At 37.7% G+C, this 22,077-nt stretch overlaps 3 protein-coding genes across 6 annotated transcripts in view; 2 read left to right on the top strand and 1 right to left on the bottom strand.

The window, feature by feature from the left end:
• The window catches only part of rsbn1 (round spermatid basic protein 1), a 9,441-nt gene extending 5,987 nt beyond the window's left edge, over nt 1–3,454 (top strand). The window contains exon 7 of one of the 2 annotated variants that reach the window (XM_086276989.1): nt 2–3,454. In XM_086276989.1, coding sequence (XP_086133115.1) covers nt 2–538 — 537 coding nt within the window. In that variant the 3' untranslated portion in view covers nt 539–3,454. The remainder of the gene's footprint in view (nt 1) is intronic. The other variant, XM_086276990.1, reaches the window with a different exon arrangement.
• ptpn22 (protein tyrosine phosphatase non-receptor type 22) lies at nt 3,437–18,009 on the bottom strand. Of its 3 annotated transcripts, none has more exons than XM_086276986.1 (28): nt 17,667–18,009; nt 17,234–17,320; nt 16,283–16,397; nt 14,928–15,036; nt 14,496–14,572; nt 14,017–14,112; nt 13,767–13,805; nt 13,524–13,595; nt 12,500–12,559; nt 12,214–12,356; nt 10,442–10,508; nt 10,264–10,341; nt 9,998–10,084; nt 9,073–9,580; nt 8,911–8,997; nt 8,740–8,814; nt 8,465–8,536; nt 8,188–8,336; nt 6,244–6,271; nt 5,995–6,078; nt 5,792–5,860; nt 5,541–5,674; nt 5,379–5,406; nt 4,856–4,942; nt 4,544–4,647; nt 4,420–4,450; nt 4,255–4,335; nt 3,437–4,173 (listed from the first exon to the last, which is right to left on the bottom strand). In XM_086276986.1, exons 3-28 carry the CDS (start codon nt 16,382–16,384, stop codon nt 4,112–4,114), a joined length of 2,529 nt encoding a protein of 842 aa, XP_086133112.1. In that variant the 5' UTR covers nt 16,385–16,397; nt 17,234–17,320; nt 17,667–18,009; the 3' UTR covers nt 3,437–4,111. The 3 variants fall into 3 exon arrangements, with proteins under 3 accessions (XP_086133112.1, XP_086133114.1, XP_086133113.1); XM_086276988.1 differs by having other exon boundaries at nt 4,856–4,918; XM_086276987.1 differs by lacking the exons at nt 17,234–17,320; nt 17,667–18,009 and having other exon boundaries at nt 16,283–16,679.
• On the top strand, nt 17,711–22,077 carry LOC147305667 (uncharacterized). Its single transcript, XM_086276994.1, has 5 exons — nt 17,711–17,918; nt 18,735–19,055; nt 19,183–19,500; nt 20,436–20,589; nt 20,718–22,077. The coding sequence occupies exons 1-5, from the start codon at nt 17,885–17,887 to the stop codon at nt 20,884–20,886; spliced, it is 996 nt and encodes a 331-aa protein (XP_086133120.1). The 5' UTR covers nt 17,711–17,884; the 3' UTR covers nt 20,887–22,077.

Below are 22,077 nucleotides of genomic sequence, written 5' to 3'. Positions count from 1 at the left end.
GTGTGTTCAATGGGTGGATGATGCAAAGCTCAACCAGCTGAGGAGGGAAGGCATTCGCTATATCCGCGCCCAGCTGTGTGACGATGACATTTACTTTATCCCAAGGAACGTCATCCACCAATTCAAGACCGTGTCTGCAGTCTGCAGCCTCGCCTGGCACATCCGCCTCAAAGAGTACCATTCAGAAGACGTAACCGCAAAGGAGGAGCAGCAACCCAACGATCTCAGCCCCACCTCTGGTCGAGTGTCGTTTTCCTCCCCTGCGAGGCCTGATGCCTCCATAACCCCCTGTGCAAGACCACAGGGAGACAACATCCAGGGTGGGGTGGCTAAAACCGAAGAACCTGAGTTCCAGAGGCCAGCAACACCTTCCCAGGAAACCCAGCCAGCCCCTCCACAGCCTGCTAAATCTGCTCACCTCCCAACAACATACAGGGATCCCCACCATTTCTTAGCACCAGTCCGCCCTGGATGTACACCTTCAAAAGAGCCCAGCCTTCCGAAAGCTCATGGCCACACTGCAGACTTCCCTGAATGACCTTATGCCCCCATCTACCCCCACAACCTATATTTCCCCTGTAAAGGAATTTTGGACTTGGACTGACATTTTTGTCAATCAGGAAGCTTTTCGACTTAACTTATTGTTCATGCTTTTGTTTTTAATCTTCAAATGTTGTTTATGATGTAGTCACATGTTTTCCCGTAAGTCCAATTACATAATTTAATGGGATTGTATAATACAATTTCTTATTTTATATTGCTCTCATATTCACTGTAACGCTTCACTGTTTTATTCAGAAGCTGTGTATGATGTATAGAAACTATTATTTTTTAGACTGACATAATTTGTCACATGCACATGTTTTAATATATGTTGAATGTTTAGCTGGTTTAGCTTCCATATCATGGAAGAATTGAAGTCGCAAAATGCTTGTGGATCGATTTAGAAGCTTAAAAAATGTAAGTATAGAAGCATGATACTGATCTTTTTTTTTTATTTTTTTATTAGTTTCAGTGACCGATGCAAAGTGAACTAATGTTACCTTAAGAATACTGTGGCTTCTCATTGATAGACTGAGTTGTCAAAGTGCTGCCAGGCCTTTCTTATTTGATTTAAAAGCTTGGGAAGAATTTGACTTTTTACATTCATCATGCCTATGGAAATAATAATTAGCTATTACTTTTATTATTTTCAAATGCCGTCTTTTAAACTTGAGTATAATTTCCTTTAAACTAAGCAACATACAATATATTACAAGCACTTAAATCTTACTCGTCTGCTTCATAAGTTGAAGTTAAGGCAGTTCTTTATTTAAAAAACATTTTATACAGGGCCTTTTTCTTACTGTTAATACAGTTTTTTGATATTTATTTATTTTCTTAATATCGAGCTTAACATATAAACACAGGTTTATAACCAGTGATGAGTATTTAAGATTATGACCTAATTGTAAAAGCACTTCTAAGTGACTAAGGAATCACATCTATTGCGCTTAGCAATAACAATTTGACTCTTTTCTTCATGTGTGGAGTTTGTATTCAGAATTTGGAATGTAAATATTATATTGTTATTGCTGGGAATATGTTGCAGCTGTCTTTCAGTCTCAGTTTAATTAAAATTCCATTCACACTCTTATTGTTAGCTGATAATGTCATTATGCTGAAGAAGGCACTTTGTAATGAGTTTGACGTGGTTGCAACTAAGGCTACGTTCACACTGCAGGTCTTAATGCTCAATTCCGATTTTTTGATCAAATCCGATTTTTTTTTGTCTGCGTGTTCACACTACAAATAAAATGCGACAGCAAAGGCGCTCTAGTGTGAACGCTCAAAGCGGCCCGCATGCGCAAAAGAAGACTTCACACACAACGCGCTCTGTTTAGACCCAGACCAAACAGTATTGTTTGACAGATGGCCCTTAATATAAAGACTTCGGACTTTACGTTTCCCAATTTTTGCTTCAAGTTATTTTGTTATTTACATAATAATGTAAATAACCTAATAATGATCCTCATTGCTGTTTTAGAGAGGAGCGGTGCTTCAAAGGATAGCTGCAGATTTCTGTCAGAATCTGCAGATTATACAGTACAAATAAAATGTTCACGTTTCTCCAACGTTGTCTTCCCAACAGTTTCACTGACATCTACACGGGATGGCCAGGAAGCGTTCGCGATGTCTTATCGGGCGCTTCTCCGGCGCTGAGAATTGGCGTCTGTCTTGTGTTGGTGACGTAAAAGACGGATTTAATGCGACATGACCGTTCAAACAGCAGTCGCTTTCTAAAACATCAGATATGTATCGGATTCAGTACCACATACGAAAGTGACCCAGATCGGATTTGAAAATATCGGACTTGCACTGTCATAGCATGATCGGATATGGGTCGCATAGGGTCAGAAAAATCGGATTTGATGCGCTTTCGCCTGCAGTGTGAACGTAGCCTATGTGGCGTCAGAAAGTGTAAGCCCCGCCCCCCGCCTGCACAGGGTTGGTCCAAAAATACTGCTATCTGTCACAACATTAGAACTACTTGCCTCATAGTATGCAGCTCCTGGCACAGCACTGTCAGCAATCCCAAAGGGTCTGTGTCTGTGGTCTCTGGGGATCAGACTATTGCATCTCACAAATGCACAATTATATTCGAACCTGAAATTTTGAGGCCCAGTCGATGCCTTGGACATTTTAATCTGTTCAGCCACTCCTGAGCACTTTTTGTGCTGCTCAGGGAGGCCCATACAGCTTTTTTTGGAGTGGTACCATCCACATGAATACCAGAATTATTTCCTCAAAGTCCAACACAGTCTGTGTTATTTCTTTGGGTCTCTTTAATGCTGTGGCTAATAGGCATATAGCATCGTAGCTTTGATCACGTTTTAGAGTACGTCAGAGTCTCTGAAAAACCTTCATTCTGTTTTCTAAATTTTGTTCCTGTGTGAAGGAAGTGATGGTGTTTTGCTGCCTTTGCTATACCACTGACTACATCTTAGTGCCTTGTACTGTATGTAGTAAGCCTCATTTAAACCTGCAAGGTTTATTTGTTGAGTAGGATGGTAAAATGGGGAGAGGCTAAACAGCCATAGTGTACCATGTTTTTGTTATTTAAAAAAAAAAAAGTTGCTCACATGATCCTTTTACATTTGCATGATATCCAAAAGCAAATAATAATAGCATCATCGTTTTAGAAGATTAGGCCTTTCATATCCCAAACTAGGAGAAAAATGACTTCTTTTTTTGTCAGAAATGTGGCTTTCACGTGGTCTTAACTTAATAAATTGATGTAGAAAAAAAAACCACCCCATCACAGCCCTGTCATATCAGGGTTTTGTCATTTCATGTCGCGATGCTCTGTGTGCCAGAAACATGGTTTTCTGTTGTTTGTAATGTGATCTCGTCTTGTTAAACAAGAGGGAAAAAACACAATTAGAATGCATACTGTCAATATTTTTTAATAAATAATTTGTGTGTAACCAGTGTATGTAATATAGTTAAGCTTTACAGTTGCAACATATGCATATTAAATATGCATATTCAATGGTCCATTAACTGGACATGTCTTTTAAGGTGGTGTTAGTAGTTTTTAAAACATTTAAAAACTGCAGGTGGTCATGTCAAATATGGCAAACAGACATTGAGTATTGAGCTCTATTTCACAGAAAAAGTCAAGTAATGAACACAAAGTAGCATACCCGTTTCATGTTATGCTGAAAGCATAAAGGCACATATCAAAATATATTTCTTGCATGCCAGATTTGACAGCATTGCTTTGAGCTTTAATGCAAGAAGTGTTAAAACTTCTCACTGCTTACTTCTGCACACAAGTTATTCTAATGACTAGCATTCCTGAGTTTGAACTTTCAAGTCATTCATCTTAGTGGCTGTCCATGTTTTTCTTTTAAAGCTACTGTTTTTTAATTAAAATCCATTTTTGTTCATAAATCGTACGTAACATATTCAGAGCAGGTACCAAGACTCTCCTGTTGGGGGTGCTCTAGTGCTGGTGCTTGTTTGATCGCCACTTAGTCCTGAGGCAATGAGACTAATCTTCTAGCAATGCAATGTGTCACTGTGACCATCATAAAAAACGCTTCTACTTTTTATGTTTCCAGAGAAGTCAGACCCAAGTGTCAGGATATTTCCTGGGGCCTTTCGGCTTTCCAAAACGGTTTCCAAATCCTGCGGGTGATAAAAATGATGTTATAATGTATTATGTGATACTGAAATACATATGATTGGTTACAGTATATGTAGGCCTACCAAACTTGAACACTGAAAAAACACTGCATGGTTGAGATGATGCTCCAGGTTGAGTAGGAGGCATTGGAGGGGCAGTTTTTGCTAAGGATATGAGAATTTACAGATCTATTAGTTTAAGCTTTCTGATATCAGGACCATATCAAAGTTTTATCTTAGCATACTTACGTCTTTGTTTGTGTTTAAAAAATCTTAGACTCTAGGCAAAGGAAACAAAAACACAAATTAGAGCCGATATCCTTTCAAATATCCCTGAAACGTGCAACTATGTACTTGTATAGTTTACGTTTACCTTCGTTCTACTCATGGCCTTTTCGCTGTTTTTGTCTGATTTGTTTTCTGATTTCTCGTTGTTCAGGGAGGCTCTGCGGTTCACATCACAGTGTTCCGCTTGAGCTGATTAACACAGAAACAGAAAGAAAATGAAATAATTTGTGTTTGAAATTTCACCAAGCGCGACCTCTAACGCGATCTGCTTTTCACATCAAGAATAATCCCTATGTTGTGAAGTCTTATAGCAAAGCACTTGGTACACAGGTCTTCTAATAACAGCGTGTGTGAGAGAGGCTACTGTGTATTTTGTTTAATGCCTGAACCAACTCACCACTTCCTCCTTCAGCTACAAACACAGTAGGTGGAGCGATCGGCTGAACTACAGTTGGGGGCTCTGCAGTGGAAACACAATGATAAACTACACCCAGCACATAAAGAAGCATTTAGATTAATCATGAATAAAACAAGTAGCAATTTAAAAGTCAAGCTTTCATCACTTGTTTTATCATATCATGCCTCCCAGTGTACGCCAACATTTTCAAAGCAACAAACAAACTTTTGACACCATTTAAAATCATCAAACAGTATTTTTTATGTAACAGTAAGTAAAACAGTTTGGTCACTGGACTAAACCGATTAAAATCCAAACTTGTTATAGTCTATAGTTTCTGTTCCTAACTTTGAAACAGTCTTAATAAGAGCTCTGTGTATATGCAAAAGCCACTGCTCACTAGAAACCACAAAAAGCTTATGATTATGATCAAATATTGCTATTTATACCCTTTCAATGGAAAATCGCTTAATCTCACATCTAAAGAGGGGGGTATCATCAATCATTGAACTGAACAACCTACCTTGTCTTGAACTTTTAGGTCGAACACTCTGTGGGGAAGTGTTTAAAAACAAAAATGTTAAATGTCTTATGGAACTTATCATTTTAATCACTGTTTTGCTTGTTTGCTGTCTTATTTAGAACAGCGTGTTCTATTGCCTTGGAGCTATTTTACCACCATTACCTTGCTCCTGCTCATGACAGCATCGTGGAAATTCTTGGGCTGAGAAGTGCCATCCCACTCAGATGATATACCCACCCTTGTTGAGGGGTGCGCTATTTCTAACGGTTGTGGGAAAATGGCGGTTGGCTCATGAACTAAACAAACAAAAAAACAAATAAAAAAAAAACAAAAAACGCATAGACATCGAGTACTGCTGTTCAAATACACAGCTGTAGCTATCGCTGCTATTAAGCAGGTGATGGTATACTCACTTTCTTCCGTGGCGAGGATGAACGATTGTCGAGTTCTCTCTGGAAGGGGAGGTGTCGGACTGCGCTCGGCTGCACAATCAAATACAACCAACCGTAAACTTTTACATTTCTTATTAGGTAACAGTTACCTCATTCACTGTTTTGCATGCAAGTGTTTTACTCTAAAACAAGACTTGAAGGCAAACATCAAAGCTAGATCGTACCTTTGGCAGGCTGTGGGGGAGATAGCGGCTCCACAGACGGAGAGTAAGTACAGTTTGAAGAAAGGTCAGGATCATTTACTGGTCCTACAGTACAAAAAAGCAATGCTATATAAATCATCGCAATGCACATGTAGAAATATCCTGCTAATTGTGAGAATTTATGAAAATGTAAAATTTAATTTTTTTTATCATTGTAGAATTTTATATAGGTATAGTTTATTACGCTGTTAATAATAAATAAAATCTTACCTGTGAAGGTCATTTTCACTTTTAGACTCTACAAGAAAGAAAAGTGACCCACGGTTATCTATATCTACATCTCAGAAATATTTCCAAAACAGTATACATTAATTTCAGTTTTATTTTAGATCATGAAATCTAACATTAACTGTCGCTAAATGACTACGTTAATTATAATGACCTTTTAAATATTTTTTAACTCCTCTTTCTCTCCTTGCAAGCAAAAGTTTGTTCGCAGAACTAAAAGGAAGCAAAAGGGAAACTACGCAACCACTAACCATGTACAAACACAACAGGGATAATACTCAGCAAGGCATTTATTCTTACTACATCTAAACAGTTACCGCTATTGTTTTGTAAGGGAAATGGTTTTGAAAACGGTAGTGAATCAACAACGTGAGTTATCACAAACCTTGACGTGTGTCATTGTGACATTTCTGGGTGTGACATTGCACCCACATGTTCTGGGATGCACATAATTACTAATAACTACTGTAAATGAGTAAAATGAATAACACATACAAACTGATTCCAGACCCGATTCCAGAAAAGCAGTAAATGAAAACAGAAAACATTTTAAATGTTTAAACTGAGAAACCGTCCCACTTTGGGAAAAACTATTAGCTCATTTTGAATTTGATTGTAGCAACATGTATAAATAAACTGGTAACCAGCAACAAAAGGCAGGAAAAACAAGAGGTACTAAAAAAAAAAACACAGTAGACAATTGTACAAATAAGTCATCACTGTTGCTAAGATCACTTAGCAACAGTCAGTACCATGACTTGGAGGAAAAAGGAGCATCTTTTAGAGGCAGAATGAAAGATGGCAAGAGGCTCGCCAATCTGCAAACAACTGTATCTACAAGCACATTCATAATGTTGCTCAGTGTAAAATTGTATAAATATTTCATCACCAAGAGCGTGCAAGGGACAAGGCTGAAAATCAACATTGGATGCCCTCGGGTGGCACTGCATTGAAAACATGAATGGTTTTGTCACGGAAATCGCTGCATGGACTTAGGAACACAAAAATCAGTCTGTGAACACAGTTTACCACACCATGCACAAGTACTTGTTAAAACTCAATCATGCAAAGAATAAGATGCACACATGATCTAGAAAGGCCACCATCCTTTTAAACCAAAGCTCATTTAAAAGGCAATGTGGAAAACTGTAAATTTGAAATTCTTTCTGGAGAGCATGGATGCCGTTTCCTCTGAACTAAAGAGAAGTGGCACCACGTCGCTTGTTATCAGCACTCGGTTCAAAAGCCTGTGTGTCTGATGGTACAGGGGTGCATTATTGCCTATGTAATCGGCAGTTTGCACGTCTGCAAAGGCACCATCATGGCTGAAAGGTGCATGCAACCCCATCCCAACATTTTTGAGACATGTTGCTGCAATCAAATTCAAAATGAGCCAGTCTTTTTCTTCAAATGTTTGTCTTGATTTGTTTTCTGTTTTCTACTGTGAATAAATTATGTGATTCTGAGTTTTGCAGACCATTGCATTCTGTTCTTATTTGTACTTTACACAGTGTCCCAACCTTTTACAACTGTGTTTGTTGAAGCTGCAAAGCCTCGTGAGCGAGAAACCCAAAAACCAGTTATCAGTCTGGTGACTGAGAATAACCGCAGTCAAGAGTAAGAGCTATTATTTATTTTAAGCTCTGCATGTATTTCGAATAATATAAAAATTTGACAATGTCTATAAGTCTCAGGTTTGGTTAGAACGACCAGTTCCTTAATTTGCTGCAGCGCAACACTAGAGATAAGCGAGATAACCTCCTGCAACATGTTTTGTTTATAGATCACGATGACTAATACAAGAAAGCTGCTTAAGTAACCGGTAGATTGATTATATATTTAATGGACTGTTGATTCTTTCTTTTTCTATTTCTCAGCATTACTGACACATTTTGCAGGAATTCTGTCTAGAGAATTCTTTCTTACCTTACTCCTCTCAAAAGATTTCCTCTCATTCTGAAATGTAGTGGCTCCAAGATTTGAGTTGCCAAACCATTCTGAAGACATTCCTATTACATTCAGGTTCACCGCTGGTGCGACTGCTGGTATGACCTCTAATTTCTGCTCCACGGGAGCTGAAAAGCCAAAATAAGCAATTTCATTAATCAATTGTCTTTTTATGAAAACTGAAATACCTGAAAAAGCTTTTTCATTTTTTAAAATTACTGTTTCATCATTGAGATTTCTGAAATTATAAAGTTACCCTGATCAATAGCCAGCTCAAAAGATTCAGGGGTTCTTTCTGGAAGTGGGGGTGCAGGTGAGGGGGGACTGCCTGGAAGTAAGGAAAAGTATCATAGTGTATCAATAATAGCGCACTTGCTGAATAACATGATTGCAATATGAAGGATTTTGATCAAATAAGATCTTATTGCAAGTGCTCAGTAAACGGTTGATGCATTGGAAACTGTGTGTAATATGTTGCAGACATCTACATACTTAATAGTCTCATTTTATTTTCCAGTTACGTGTTCTTACCACTAATTTCTGTAAGTGCATCAACAGCAGCATCGTGTGGAATAACTAATAACCTTTCAAAAGGGTCAGATACCTCTGAAAGACAAAATTGCAACATGTTGCATCATTTAAGTAAGCATCCCTTAAGCTAACAGCTCATATTCCAGATGTATGTTCACTATGGGCCCTAACCTGTATCCACAGCCAGCATGTAGGATTCTGGGGTTCGTTCAGGTAGTGGAGGAGGGTCTTCTCCAGAAGTACAGACTTCACCGGTGTCTGCAAAAACAGAAAAATCAGCTGCTATTTGTTGCTCATCTTGAAACTAACACATGCACAGGCACTAGCACTGACCTGAAGCAGGTGAGTTGGCCTCCAGAGTGTGGTCATTCAAAAATAATGAGGGTGCACTGAAAAGAGGGCTAAATGTCCACTCTGTGGTCTCCTCAGCAGCACCCGTGTGTCCCCCATCTGATGACGGAGAACTCAAACCAGTGTCAAAGTAGGGGTCCTCCACCATTGAACAAATGGCTGCTGCTAGATCTGGTGAGGGCTGACGGATCAGTGACGGTGCACTATCACTCTCTGCAACCAATTCTTCTTCTGCTGAAGGAATTCTCTGATTTGCATGCACCATCCAGGGTACTTCATTCAGGTCCTGGGGAACTGACTCAGGAGAGGTCTGGAACAGAGGCCATTGTTGCTGGTCTTTGTGCATGTCCTTGGCGTTCAAGAAAAGTAGGTTTTCTGAAGAAGCCAAAGGACTGTTGTACTGTGGTAGGAAGGCCCGTTCCTCGTCAAGCAGATGCTGAAATTGTGGCAGAAAACCAGACTCCTCACCTGGGATTAAGATCTCAGAGACCTTTAAGAGGAGTATGAGTTGCATCAAGAATAGATTATTGATTATAATTTGCATGTAAATTCAGTATGCTTGTAAAATACGAATGTTCTCAGCTCCGTTTAATATTTTGCTTAACAGTAAATAAAAGAAGTGTACAGCAGCAGTTTCAACAGAGCACAGAGGTGTCACTGCCTTCTTAGTTAATTTTCAAATCTGCCAGTTTGATGATTTTCCGCTTTGATCATGTGACTAGATTCTATTTTAATGTTGCTGAAACCACAAGAAAGCCTGCCACATCTACTGTTTCTGTTTTACAGATTCAGATGGCTGTGCGTTTCGGTATGCGTTGATGAAGCACACAACCAAAACCATGTCGTCTCTGCTTCTAGCTAGTCTCTGTCTAAGCTCACTAACAATAATAAATCTCTGGTTACTTACCTCGTTTTGGAAAGTCTGTTCATCTACAGACTGCAAATATCTCTGAAATAGTAACTTGATGGTTCTGTAGACAAGGTCATATTGTTCCTGAGATTAAACAACAAGAATTTGTTCTGTTAGGTAGCATAACTTTGGGGCACGATTCACGAAACAAAACTGACATTAACTGGCATTACTGTTATATAAATTGCTTGAAATTTGTTTCTGTTGATTGGAAGACTTGTTAGATGTGATGGTTTGCATTATATTAAAAAAACATCAGGTACCTTGGTTTGAACTAAAGATGGCCTCTGGGTTCTCATGCTTTGAACTAAATTGTAGATGCTGAAATCTGAAGTGATCATCTATAAACGAGCACACAAAAGTAATGGAAAGGTTGGCAATTTTACAGTTAAACGCATCTGTCGTACAAAATGTACAGCAAGGCAGAGAAGAATAGCTAACCTGTTTCTTTAGGAGGTTCCAGGTATAATCAATGACACACAAGGCTCCTGTTCTACCACAGCCAGCACTGCAAATACACAACAGAAAAACGTCACATTTTTCAGACATTTGCAGTATAACTGCCCATATGCTTCTTCAACTATGCTATACTTGCCCTACATATATGTAGCATAGCTGAAGAAGGCATTAGGTACGATGGTACATCTAATGGCTAAACCACAACCACTGCAGCAATGTCTGTAACTATTCACAGCTTACGACTCCCCCCGTCAGCTGAATTAAGTACAAAACTCTTTCTCAGGACAAGAAAACCAATGAAAACTGGCGCAATAAAAAAATAAAACTTTAATGATAGTTTTAGCAACCATGTTGTGGTGACCTGTCACAGATGTGGGGTGGCTTCGTGATATGTAGGTTAGGTTATATCTGCTACAAACTCAACAGTACATGGCTGACTCATCATGAGGAGTGTCATGGTTTCACATGTTAATAGTTTCTGAACAGTTTAGTTAAGCATAAGCATATAAAAAATATAATATGTATTTATGTAAAAAAAAAAAACAATCAGTATGTGACAAAGTAACAGTATGTGACAAATCTATACTTGTTTGTGTTTCCTCAGAGGGAAAGTATGATGCAGAACTGGAAACAAAATGATACAAACTTTCTACACAACTGACAAGCTCACACAGGTGCAATCCCACATGCCCCAAGGTTTTCTATTTGGACTTATCTAAGTCACAAGCTCTTGCTTTAGCCATAGTGTAAGTGCTGGAAAATTTTAGGGGGAAATGTATACATATATACTTTACAACCCAGTGGGGTTTTGGCCAACCACCTACAAACATTTCCTGTTAAAAGAATAGCGTCTAACCTCGAAGCCATATTGCTGGGGACCTGTACACGTTGCCCACAAGCAGTACAAACTCGATCACAACCAAAAGCACAGTTCTCCTTTGATCTGCTTTTTTTCTTTAACATGTTAGAAAGGAGCGATGGCATTTCATACAGTGTGGTAGTTTCTGCTCGTGCGTGTACTGATCAGATAACAAAGCGATGTTCAGAAATATAAGTAAAGAATAAAAGAGTGACAACAACCTCAATTTCTATAATGGCTTCATGCTTTACTTTAAAAAAAAAAAAAAAAAAAATCGCACGCGAACTTTCAAACTATTTAAAACAAAAACAACGTACAAGAATAAAAGAGTCACGTTTTCATTTACCTGAAATATTTTTTCACGTGTAGTTTCATTTTTAGTTGAAATCAATTGAATTATTTCTTGAATCCAGTTAAAAGAAATACATTGAAATACTTGAGAGAAGACCAACACCATATTCTGATTTCTTTGCATTAAAAAGCAACGCAATCTAATTTACATTATATTTAGAAAATCAATCGCTACAAAAATTGACCCCAAGCTGGTGATTCAAGTTGTCCTGAGTGACAGGATGTGAAATTTAAGCATGTGAAACCAACAGTGACAAAAGCCTCCTTTCAGTTGGACCGGTGCACCTTTTACTTTAAAGGTTGAGCTGTGTACATTCTGATTCATTTCTGGTTTCGCTAAACAGCATCAAGAACATTTTTCTTAAGAACGATGAACAGAGCTTCCAACAATATAAGCATTACCTATTAAAAAATAAAGATCAGCTTTGCAGCTCATTTTTGAGCAAGACAATCCACTTCACTCATATGTTAACAGGATGTATATTTTGCCTTAACACCTAACTCCAGCCATGCAGTAAGTTCAAGTTCTATTCAAATGCCTGACCTGCAGTGGATGCAAATAGGGACGTCATCATGGGCTTGATAAGAGCGCATCTCATGCAACATGTCCAGAATGGGAGGGATGGAGTCCGGTACTCCGTGATCTGGCCAGTTGACATAGTGCAACTGTTTCAAGGTTCGGGAACTCTGAAAAAAATTCAAAGTATTGTACACATTTAGAATGCAAGCGTCTTTTTAGAGCACATTAAACTTCATAGTTATATTTTGGGGTTCAAACCCAACTGTCAAATACAACCACAAAAGTTAGGCAGGCTATAAACAGTGCTTACATTGTGATAGGTCAACCTTAGGGTCCTGGTCAGATAGTCTCCTTTGCTTTCTTCAGAGTCCTGCACAAAAAGTTTTTCTTTAACCTAAATTCTTGATCTTGCTGCTTACAAAATTATGGTAAAACAATGTAAGACTTAAAAAAAGTATAATTAGGTATAGTGTATGTGCATGGCATACAGTACTGGTCAGTTTACAGAGATTCATCATGGGTGTGAACGGTAATTTGGGGCTTATTTGGGATTTTCACTAATCTCCACAGGCTCAAATTTGTACATAAAAAGTCAAAAAATCCTTTAGCATAAAAAGAATTGGATTGACAGCACTGGTTGGATTGAACAATGCTCAGAACAATGCGAAGGTACAGTGAAAATCTATGGAGACCTGTAGATTTACACAAAATGGGAAAGTCTTTTTTAAAATTGTAACGAACCGAGTTTTACGTCGCCATGGACTGAGAGGCTGCTCACCAAGAAAAAAAGCCCTGCTCTAAAATTGACCCCTTAAATCTCAAGTGAAATTTACAGGTGCCCAAATAAACAAGCCAAAGGCCTTTGGCTTAGAAATTGTATGGTCAGACAAGACAAAGGTTAAGCCATTTGGCCACAATGACAAAAGCTGAGGGTTTTTAAATTTAATGATATCTAATTTGTGGAGTGTGGTTATAAGCTATGCTAAGAAACCAACCAATTTAAATCAACTCTACCAACTCTGTCAAGAAGAGTGGTCAAATATCCAACCAGAGTTATGCCAAGCTACAAAAAGCAAAGCAAATCTGGGTGAGGCGCGACTTGCTAAGGGACATTTAACCAAATATTAGTTGTATGTATTTGAGACCGTATGAATAATGTTGACCCTGTGTGGATTAGAGAAAATCCAATGTTGAGCAGCCAGTTTTTGTTTTGTAAAGTAGTTAAATATATTCAGTATAGCAAATACTATAGTATATATTCAGTATAAGTTTTTGCATCAGATCCATTAACCTATTCATCTTGAAAATATGAATAGAGAACAAAAAGTACTCACACAGTAAACTTTAAAAGGCTCACAAACGAACGGCTCCTCGTGTTTCTGTGGCCAGTAAACCTCACACTTTTTCTAAACAAAAAAAAATATCAATCATACAAGTGTAACAAAAGTACTTTCAATTTAAACAATACATCAAACGATAATAGTTAACAAACTGACACCAGGCTGGTGTATAAACATACAAATATAGAGAAAATTCTGTATGGTGAGAAAAAAAGTGGAAAGCAGAGAGAAGTTTACCTTTCCCATCTCAAACTCTCGACAGGCCATCACGACAACCTAGAATCATGAAGATGTGTAAAAAAAAAAAAATCATAGATCTAAAAATAAATAAATAAAACATTTTTAAAAGATATGTGAACTGGGATGGGGATCTGTATTTCAGCTACTGTGGCCAAAGTCACAGCTCTTTTAATCTTAATTTAATTTTCAACTGAAGAAATAAAGCAAGTTGTGCTATCTTAAATGCACCTTGTGGTGTAGACCTTACCTCTATCTTGTATTCCCAAAGCATCCTCAAGAAGTCCACTACTGTGTGGGGCAGAGGACCCTGAGTAGCAATGTAAGCCCTGGAGTTTGATACTCCCTGCACACAAAACACAGTAGTTACATTTGCACAAACCATATTTCAGTCGGGACCCCCGTGGCCAAAAGAAACCTGTTATCTCTAATGGAGCAACTATTTGGCAGCATATACCTCCCTAGCCTTCCACTCACAGATATTGGCAGAGAGAGCAGCAGCAAGACTCTGGCTCAGAATGTAGCAGAGATCAGTGCAACCACAGATAATGTTAAAAAGCTTCGAACAGCATAAAAAAGAGAAGCTGGGGTACAGTTGGTTTGTAAAGTGGCCAATCCACTGTGGCCAGGCTAAAGCAGCCTAAATAGTGCACTTACGTTGTTTGTCAATTAAATGTGTAGAAGCTGAGCCATCAGTGGATATAAGCTAAAAGGGACCTTGTTCTTTACCTTGAGGAAACTGGCGTTGATGTAGTCTGTGTCATTTTTTGATGTGACAAGAGTAAGCTTTACTCTGGTGTGGTCAACTACAAAAAGAAAAATATGTAGTTATGAATGTTGGAAAACCTAAAAAGATTCAGAGTGTGCTTTACGTTCTCACCTTGTGGCAAAAGAAATGAACAGAATTAGAATAAAATAAAGATGAAAATATAATAAAATATGTTAATGTTTGTAAGCTTTTCCTAGGATCTAGTCTACCTTGTCTAATTTAAATAAATATAAGAAACTTAAGTAGATATGTTGATGGAGCATTACATACTGTTTATATGGGTTTTTTTGGTCACTGGCACAACACTATAGGTAATCTAGAAGTATTCCTTTACAGTGTTAATGCAGAAAACTGTAAAACTGTTGTATTTTTATACATTTAAACAAGCTTACAGGGCAGAATGTCCTTGTATCGGTTCTTCTTGATGTTTTCCTGCTTTTCTGCTGTTTTGCTAGGATACGTCTTGTCCATTCGGTACTTTGTTGACTGACTTTTCAACCTCTGAAAAACACAAAAAGAAATGTAAATGCGTTGCATTCATAAAGACTTTTCATCATAGTTCCTAGACGCTATCTAAATGCCAAAGAGCTATTTTTGTCATGTTTTGCTGATGTGTCATACTGAAACAACCTCCAAGCTACGGGTATCATGTAAATGCGTCTAAATTATATTTAATTAGCCAAAACAGCAGATGGGTAATATGAGTTTCATGGTAGTGTTTCCTGTGCATTTACTGGAAAAGCTCTTTTTTCATAGTGCAGATGCTTTAAGGTCATTAGCAACTGATAGAGGAGAGTGAATAAAAAGTGGGCATGTAACCAGCAAATTACATGTGACCAATGGCACATTGTCACATGTGGTCAGTTTTTATGTGATTCAGCCTCAGACGAAGAATCTGTGACTCATTCGAGCTCAAACTGACATGATGGCTGACAAACTGAGAGGACCTCGATTCTAAATCACCTAAGCGGAAGCTCGGACTCTCAAGTTAAACTCATATTTGTGCTTGCAGGACTTGTTGAGACATTGGTCTTTTTGTTCTGAGGCCAGTTGAGGCAGATCTAAAAGAGTCTGCTAAAGGACTTGAAATACATCTGCACTTCTCTAACACTACAAAGTGCTTTTTGTCCTCAGAGGAAGTGATGCAATGGACTCTTTCCTCTGGAGTGGTTGGGGTGGCAGCAGTATGACAGCAGAGGGGCAGCATGTGAAGCACACAGTGCTGTCTTCAGGCACCGCCATGTCACTCATCACCATGGCAGCAGCCCACAGATGATGTCACCCTGGGGTTAACACTTCTCAGGCACAATTTAGTATGTTTGCGTGAGTGTGTTTCTCTGTGTGTGTGTGTGTGTGTGTGTGTGTGTGTGTGTGTGTGTGTGTGTGTGTGTGTGTGTGTGTGTGTGGTTGTTGTTGCTGCTAGTCGTCAGTCGTGTTACAGGACTTTTGCTTACACTTCTTCCTTGTTGTGCCTTTAGTGACAAGCATCAATACAAAGAGGAAGAATGAAAATGGCGTTGGAACCCTCCGAAAAATACCAGTGTGGTACTTCCCTCAGTGTGATGTCTTTTGTAAAAAACCTAAAAATCGGGAAGACTAAGAACTTTCAGTTTCGCCGTGCTGTCAATATAAAAATACACCTTTTTTTAGCGTGTGAATGTGAAAACCCATCGAGAAATACAGCATGTCTTCTGGGTTGAGAATTTTTAGCTGTACTTAAACAAGAGGAACATTACTGTTAACTCACCACAAACTCCCCAGCAATGCCGTTAGGTGTCTCCTCAGCCGCAGCCTCCTGTCTTTCCAGGTCATCCAGGAAGCTTCTCAGAATCCTGACCTGCTGGTCCATAGCTGGATCTTCACTGTGTGGGATAGGGCAGTTTTCATAGGCATTTCATGGCACAAAGGTCCTTGTCCACAGGTCATGGATAGGCTTGCTAAGCTTGGGGACAGGACTGAGGCTGTTACGTTGCTCCGCTACAGAGCACTTCTGTATTGTAGCTCTCACATGAAGGAACTGGTGTAAGGGAACTTCTAAACTGTCTTACAGAATGTAAGAGGAAGCTAACAGGTTCTGTGGTCAGATTAAAAATATTGCCGCGCCCCCTGTGGGTTTCTCTCACAGGGTCCTAAAGTCACCCGGGTGTTCTATTGCATAAATATGTAGCAAAGGGGATGGTAGGGGAAAACAAACATATATTTATGCACATAAACAGTCAAAACAGGTGATCTTAATCAAAAGCAGTCTAGTCAGTTGTACAATATTTTAAATACACAAGCCAAGTGGAGGAGAAACGCATGTAGGGATAGAGCCTAAGACAGAAGAAAGAGGGAGCGCAAGTGTCAAAGATAATCACCCTTAGTTGCTCAGCAGTAATCCACTCAGAGCTTTGGGAAGTCTTCATGTACCTACCTTACTGTACAGCAGACATTTTTGTAATTGAAGTGAGACAGGATGATAAAAAAAATCTTGTGAATCTCAGCTAGCACAAATTCATGAAATTTGTTTAGTGGTTAAGCAACAATACTTTTAAATTCACAATGTGTGCATAAAAAGAGTAGTGGGAGGAGCTATGTTTTCAGGAACCACGGGCAATAACTCACCCGTTAAAGACTTCCCTTTCTTAAATATACATAAAAGCTCAGCGTTGAAAAGAGTGTGGCTTAAAAAATACAAATGAAAAAATGCATTACTTACCAAAGTGCTCCCGGGCGTGGATGTTGCCTCTTTTGTCAGTCAACCTTCAACTAATGCTTTTGTCCGGGGTGGCATCATGAAGAAGTTCTGACAGGACATTGCTACATTTAGCAGGTGCTGAGCGCCACATCAGTCGAATAGTGACATCTAGTGGCTTTGTAATAAACTAACGGAGACATTCTGACACTCAACTGAATGTTACATTAGTCACCGGTTTACAGTATATATCGGGAAAATATAACTGGATAATATCAAAGCATCCAAGACAGACTAGCGAATAACAAAAGGTTAAAGGAAGATTTTTGCCATGTTTTTTCCAGTCATAAAGAATCAAGCATCTGCTGTGCAAATGTATTTCATGCTGCTCGTAATAATCAACAGCAGTGTCCGATAAACTATGATTAACTAGATTAAAGAAATGGGAATTTCTTACCAGGTAAAGTGAAGTGCAGCTCTTATGTGGGGAGGGTTCCCACTCTTTCACTTCTGTGTCACTAGTTAGTATTGCTGCATGTTACACTCGTGTTCAAGGCCTAGCATAGACGCAAAAGCATTTATGTAACCCACAACGCACCTACAGGAAGCTAAGATCACCACAGTCCACCTCTACAGTTTCCTGATTGTCGAGTTGATTCCAAACCTGACATCAGTATGAAGATATTTTACCTCGTTTTGCTTTTTCAAGGTGAGTGAGCTATAATTTAAACCTTCTATGAAAGAACTTACTAAGCTAAATCCTTTCAGCACCTTAATCATCATTGTTTATTCTCTCTCTCCCAGGCTCTATTTTTGTAATTTTTTCCACTTCCGTTCTTTGTGACTTTAAACTGTAAAATCACAGCTTATTCTAGCATCATAGATAAAAACTCTGATTTCATATCAATATTTTTCAGTCACAGTAAACTTACTATTTCATATATAAATCCGTCATAATTTTTTTGTTATGTGAAAAATAAATGCCTCTTCACTTTCATATCCTGAAATTCTTTAAGATTTAAAATTATAATTAAAACATACAAGCCTATAAAAATTCTTGAATGTACTCCTTATTGAAATATTTATTTACGAAGAAAAACATGTTTAAATTAACATGTTTTTTTCTTTAAACCTTAAATTCAATTAACACGTTAACTATTTTTTGGGAAACATTTTTCGTGAAAGGTGGAATAGAAACATATATATATATATATATATATATATATATATATATATATATATATATATTTACTTTACATACTGTTAAATGAAAGAAAAGTGTTGTAAATGCACACAGGATGTTTGACAACACCTACCCCCATCTCTCAAGTACTCATGAGGTGGTTTTTTTGCTTGTGTTTTTTTCTCGGGCTTTTAGTGACAATTATTCTAGCATTTGTGCTATGTGACAATCAAAATTTGAAGGTAAACTGCAAACTCATATTAATTCGAATTAAAAACTGAATAACATTTTTATGATTTACCAGACTACAAGGATTTTCTTTCTGTCTGCCTTGTATTTCAGCAAGTCTTCAGCTTGAATGTGATAAAGAGATCACAGCCCATGTTGGAGGTGAATTTATCCTTAAATGCAAGTATGACATAAATCATTTTCTGTACAGCAAAAAGTATTGGTGCAGAGGGCCCTCCAGAAGCAATTGTGAGATTGTGGCAGACTCAGAAAACAGTCGAAACACACACAGGTCCCAAGTGATAGATTTAAACAGAAGGGGGCTGTTTGTGAAAGTCACAAATCTCCGATTTGATGACGCTGGAGCGTACTGGGTTGGGATTGATAAGATATATGCTGACATTATGACCCAAGTCAAAGTGATTATCACTGAAGGTAAGAATAAAAGACGTTATGCAACTTAGAAAATAAACATTATTTTACAATAACAGTGAAATATGCTGCATCACAGCCTCTGTTTGGTGTTAAGCTGACTGGACTGACATTTCTTTTTTTGTGTCAGTTCCAGTGTCCAAGCCCCGACTTTGGCCCCTGAGCTCTCTGGTGGACAGGCCAACATGTTGGGGGAAGTCAGTTACCTTACGCTGTGGTTGTGCAAAGGGCACTGGTGTTCGTTATGCCTGGTATCAGCACATTGACAGAAAGGACTTCCTGCTCCATAAGTCTTCAGACTTGTATCTTCACTGTGGCGCAGTTCAAAAGGACTGTAGTTATTTCTGTATTGGCAGTAATGACATAAGCAGTGAGAAGAGTGAGCTCATCTCTGTGCAGGTTCTGATGCCTGCAAACAGCAGCTGTATCTATGTTGTTAATATTCAGGGTAAGAACAAATGTGATATTCCATTGTGCAAATATAAATGTGAGAACTGTCTTTACAGTGATTTACTGATTAATAAAATGCTTTTAGAACAAATGTAAAAAATGTAAAAAAACAAACAAAACAAAAAAAAAACATGCAGCATTTTTATAACAACTATTTATATTTACTGACAATATACAATGACTAAAACAACAAGTCAATTACTATATTTCATTTTAAAACATGGCAAGTGTTCTGTTGTAATGTTTGAGCATGGACGTGGTTCTGTTCCCATAGTGATAATTTATTTAGTTAGTTTGTTTTTTAATTTAGAATGAGATTTTTTCAACATTAAGACATTAATTTAAACGTAAAATATTTAGTTTAAGTTTAATAGCGTAGTTAGCGTAGCATAGATGATTTACACCATTCATAAATGTCCCATGAAAAAGATTACAATATTCATAGCCTCATATATTAGTGGCAAAAAATAGACTATTTGTGCATTTGTGACACTTTAAAGCCAAAAATTTATGATGAAATTAAAATGGCATTTAATAATTGTTTTTATGCAACTTGTGCATGCATGCGTGCATGTCTGCGTGTGTGTAGTATAGTAAACTATTGCTTGGAAGAAAGGATTAAAGACATCGTGTGTAAGTTTTGACTTCAGTGACTCCTAGAGGTTATAACAGATATGACCGTATGTACAAACCCTTTATGTACAAATTTTCCTTAGGGTCATTCTATTTTTTTATTAACAAAAATCAGGTCATTAGTATTATATTCTAAGCATAAAAACACAATAAACATAAAAGACAGAGTTTAAAGTTACCATGAAATATTCTAAACAACAACGTCTGTTTTCTTCTCTCTTGTTTTTACAATGCTGTAAAAGCTTCATCCTCAAGGTCTATAAAGCATTATCATTGTAATCTTTTCTTTTTCATTATCAGGTCAACCAATTTATGACTGTGCAGACAGAATGAGCACAACCACAGTCACACCACCAACTCTGACCTCCTGCCTAGTTATTATGAACATCAGTGATAACACAAGAAATCAATCTTTACAACTGAATGAAACCACTCAAGGCTTTTTTTTCATCAGGTTAGTCAATATGCTACTTTTTACTCTATGGAAGAATCACTAAAGGCTGAAAAGAGAATTTAAATTTGTTGAAATTTCACCATAAGATGCGGTCTGAAAACCTGCCCTACTCCCCTTTTCTTTTCTAGATCATTGACGGGACTGCCACTGTGGTACATATTACTGCGTTGGAGTTCTTTTCTGGCCTTGTTGATAATCATTTGCACAGCTGTTAAATGCACAAGAAGAAGATACAAAAAATATGCCAACCAGAAGAAAAATATTCATTGCAGGCGAATTTACCATGCGTGTCAGTGACCTGAATTTTACTGTGGTAGTTCTGTGGAAGTTAGAATGATGCCTCTGAGATAGCAGCTTTGTGGCTTAATTGTTGGCCAAAGTTCTTCGATCATGTGGGCCTGTTTGTGAAGAGGGTAGGGCATAACATGTCAGACTGCAGAATGACTCATGCAATACTGACCAAAGTGGTCTGTTATTTATTTGAAATACTAGAGTTTGGAAGAATCTACAAGACCATTGAAATAACAGTTTTAATTATGATTGCTGATTGCTTTATCAGATCAACTTTTCATATAGTAGTTACACAATTTTGTATACATTAGTTATACAAAATATTGACATTAAATCCAACAAAGCTTTTCAGAAGGCAGCTAATGATGATTATCACGATCAATGAAAATAAAAGGACTTATGGTATTGTCTTAGGTAGTGGAAATAAATGTAAACAAACTTCGGACATTTTACCTTCTATCTAAGGCCCTCTTCACTTCTATAAACTGATGGAGAGTATCAGGTATTTAACTTTTATTTACCTCTAAGTGGACATATCTCCTTTGCGGCATTCCTGACTCAGACCTAGTCATGTTAGTCGACTATACATATATATGGAGCGTCATAAGAGAGCCAATCAAGAGGATTGTTTTAATAATAATGATGATGACTAAGAATGTAGCCCAAGATTATTAAAAAGGTGTGTTTCAGGTCCCTGAATTTCCACATGAATTAGACTGATGATTATAAAAATATATAAATAAATTTGCAGTAAAACAGTCATTGACTACCATGTACCTTTGCTGTTTTTGTATTAGCGACATTAATTATACTTAAACCGTGGAGTCTGGAAGTTTTATATGATAAATGGTTTATTGCTGTTACAGGTTATGAAGAAATGCAAATACCTCACCCACTTATTGTGAAATCAGTATCACAACAATGTGTCAGTACTTGGGCGTTGTAGGGCATTAAAATATGTCATATCAGGTTGATTAAAATTCTAGTGCTGCTGGCTCAACACTAGAAACAGACTAAACTATAAGGTAGAATTCAGCAATATTACCCTTGAATTAGTGATGTATATGAACTGTAGCATACAGTTGTCCAAATATTTAGTTTACTGGGTCTTGACTGATACTATTTTGTTTCCATTCTCAGAGAAAGTGTCAGAAAATTCCAGGTTAATTACTACTCACGTTGTACTGTAGTTGATTT

This window comes from Aulonocara sp. 'chitande type north' Nkhata Bay, linkage group LG20 (assembly GCF_057382095.1).
Source record: "Aulonocara sp. 'chitande type north' Nkhata Bay isolate Kocher_YH1m ecotype deep benthic linkage group LG20, A_spYH_male_GT1.1, whole genome shotgun sequence".
Classification (NCBI taxonomy): Eukaryota; Metazoa; Chordata; class Actinopteri; order Cichliformes; family Cichlidae; genus Aulonocara; species Aulonocara sp. 'chitande type north' Nkhata Bay.
Note: the sequence above shows the minus strand (reverse complement) of the source record. Positions and strands in the feature narration are given on the sequence as shown.

Excerpts from the sequence above, each read along its gene's own strand:
- ptpn22 (XM_086276986.1), bottom strand. The coding sequence starts at position 16,384 with ATGGACCAGCAGGTCAGGATTCTGAGAAGCTTCCTGGATGACCTGGAA. Across the intron at positions 14,113-14,495 it reads TCAACGCCAGTTTCCTCAAG|GGAGTATCAAACTCCAGGGC; the intron begins GTAAAGAACAAG and ends TTTTGTGTGCAG. Across the intron at positions 9,581-9,997 it reads AACAGACTTTCCAAAACGAG|GTCTCTGAGATCTTAATCCC; the intron begins GTAAGTAACCAG and ends CTCCTCTTAAAG.
- LOC147305667 (XM_086276994.1), top strand. The coding sequence starts at position 17,885 with ATGAAGATATTTTACCTCGTTTTGCTTTTTCAAG. Across the intron at positions 19,056-19,182 it reads CAAAGTGATTATCACTGAAG|TTCCAGTGTCCAAGCCCCGA; the intron begins GTAAGAATAAAA and ends TTTTTGTGTCAG. Across the intron at positions 19,501-20,435 it reads CTATGTTGTTAATATTCAGG|GTCAACCAATTTATGACTGT; the intron begins GTAAGAACAAAT and ends TTTCATTATCAG.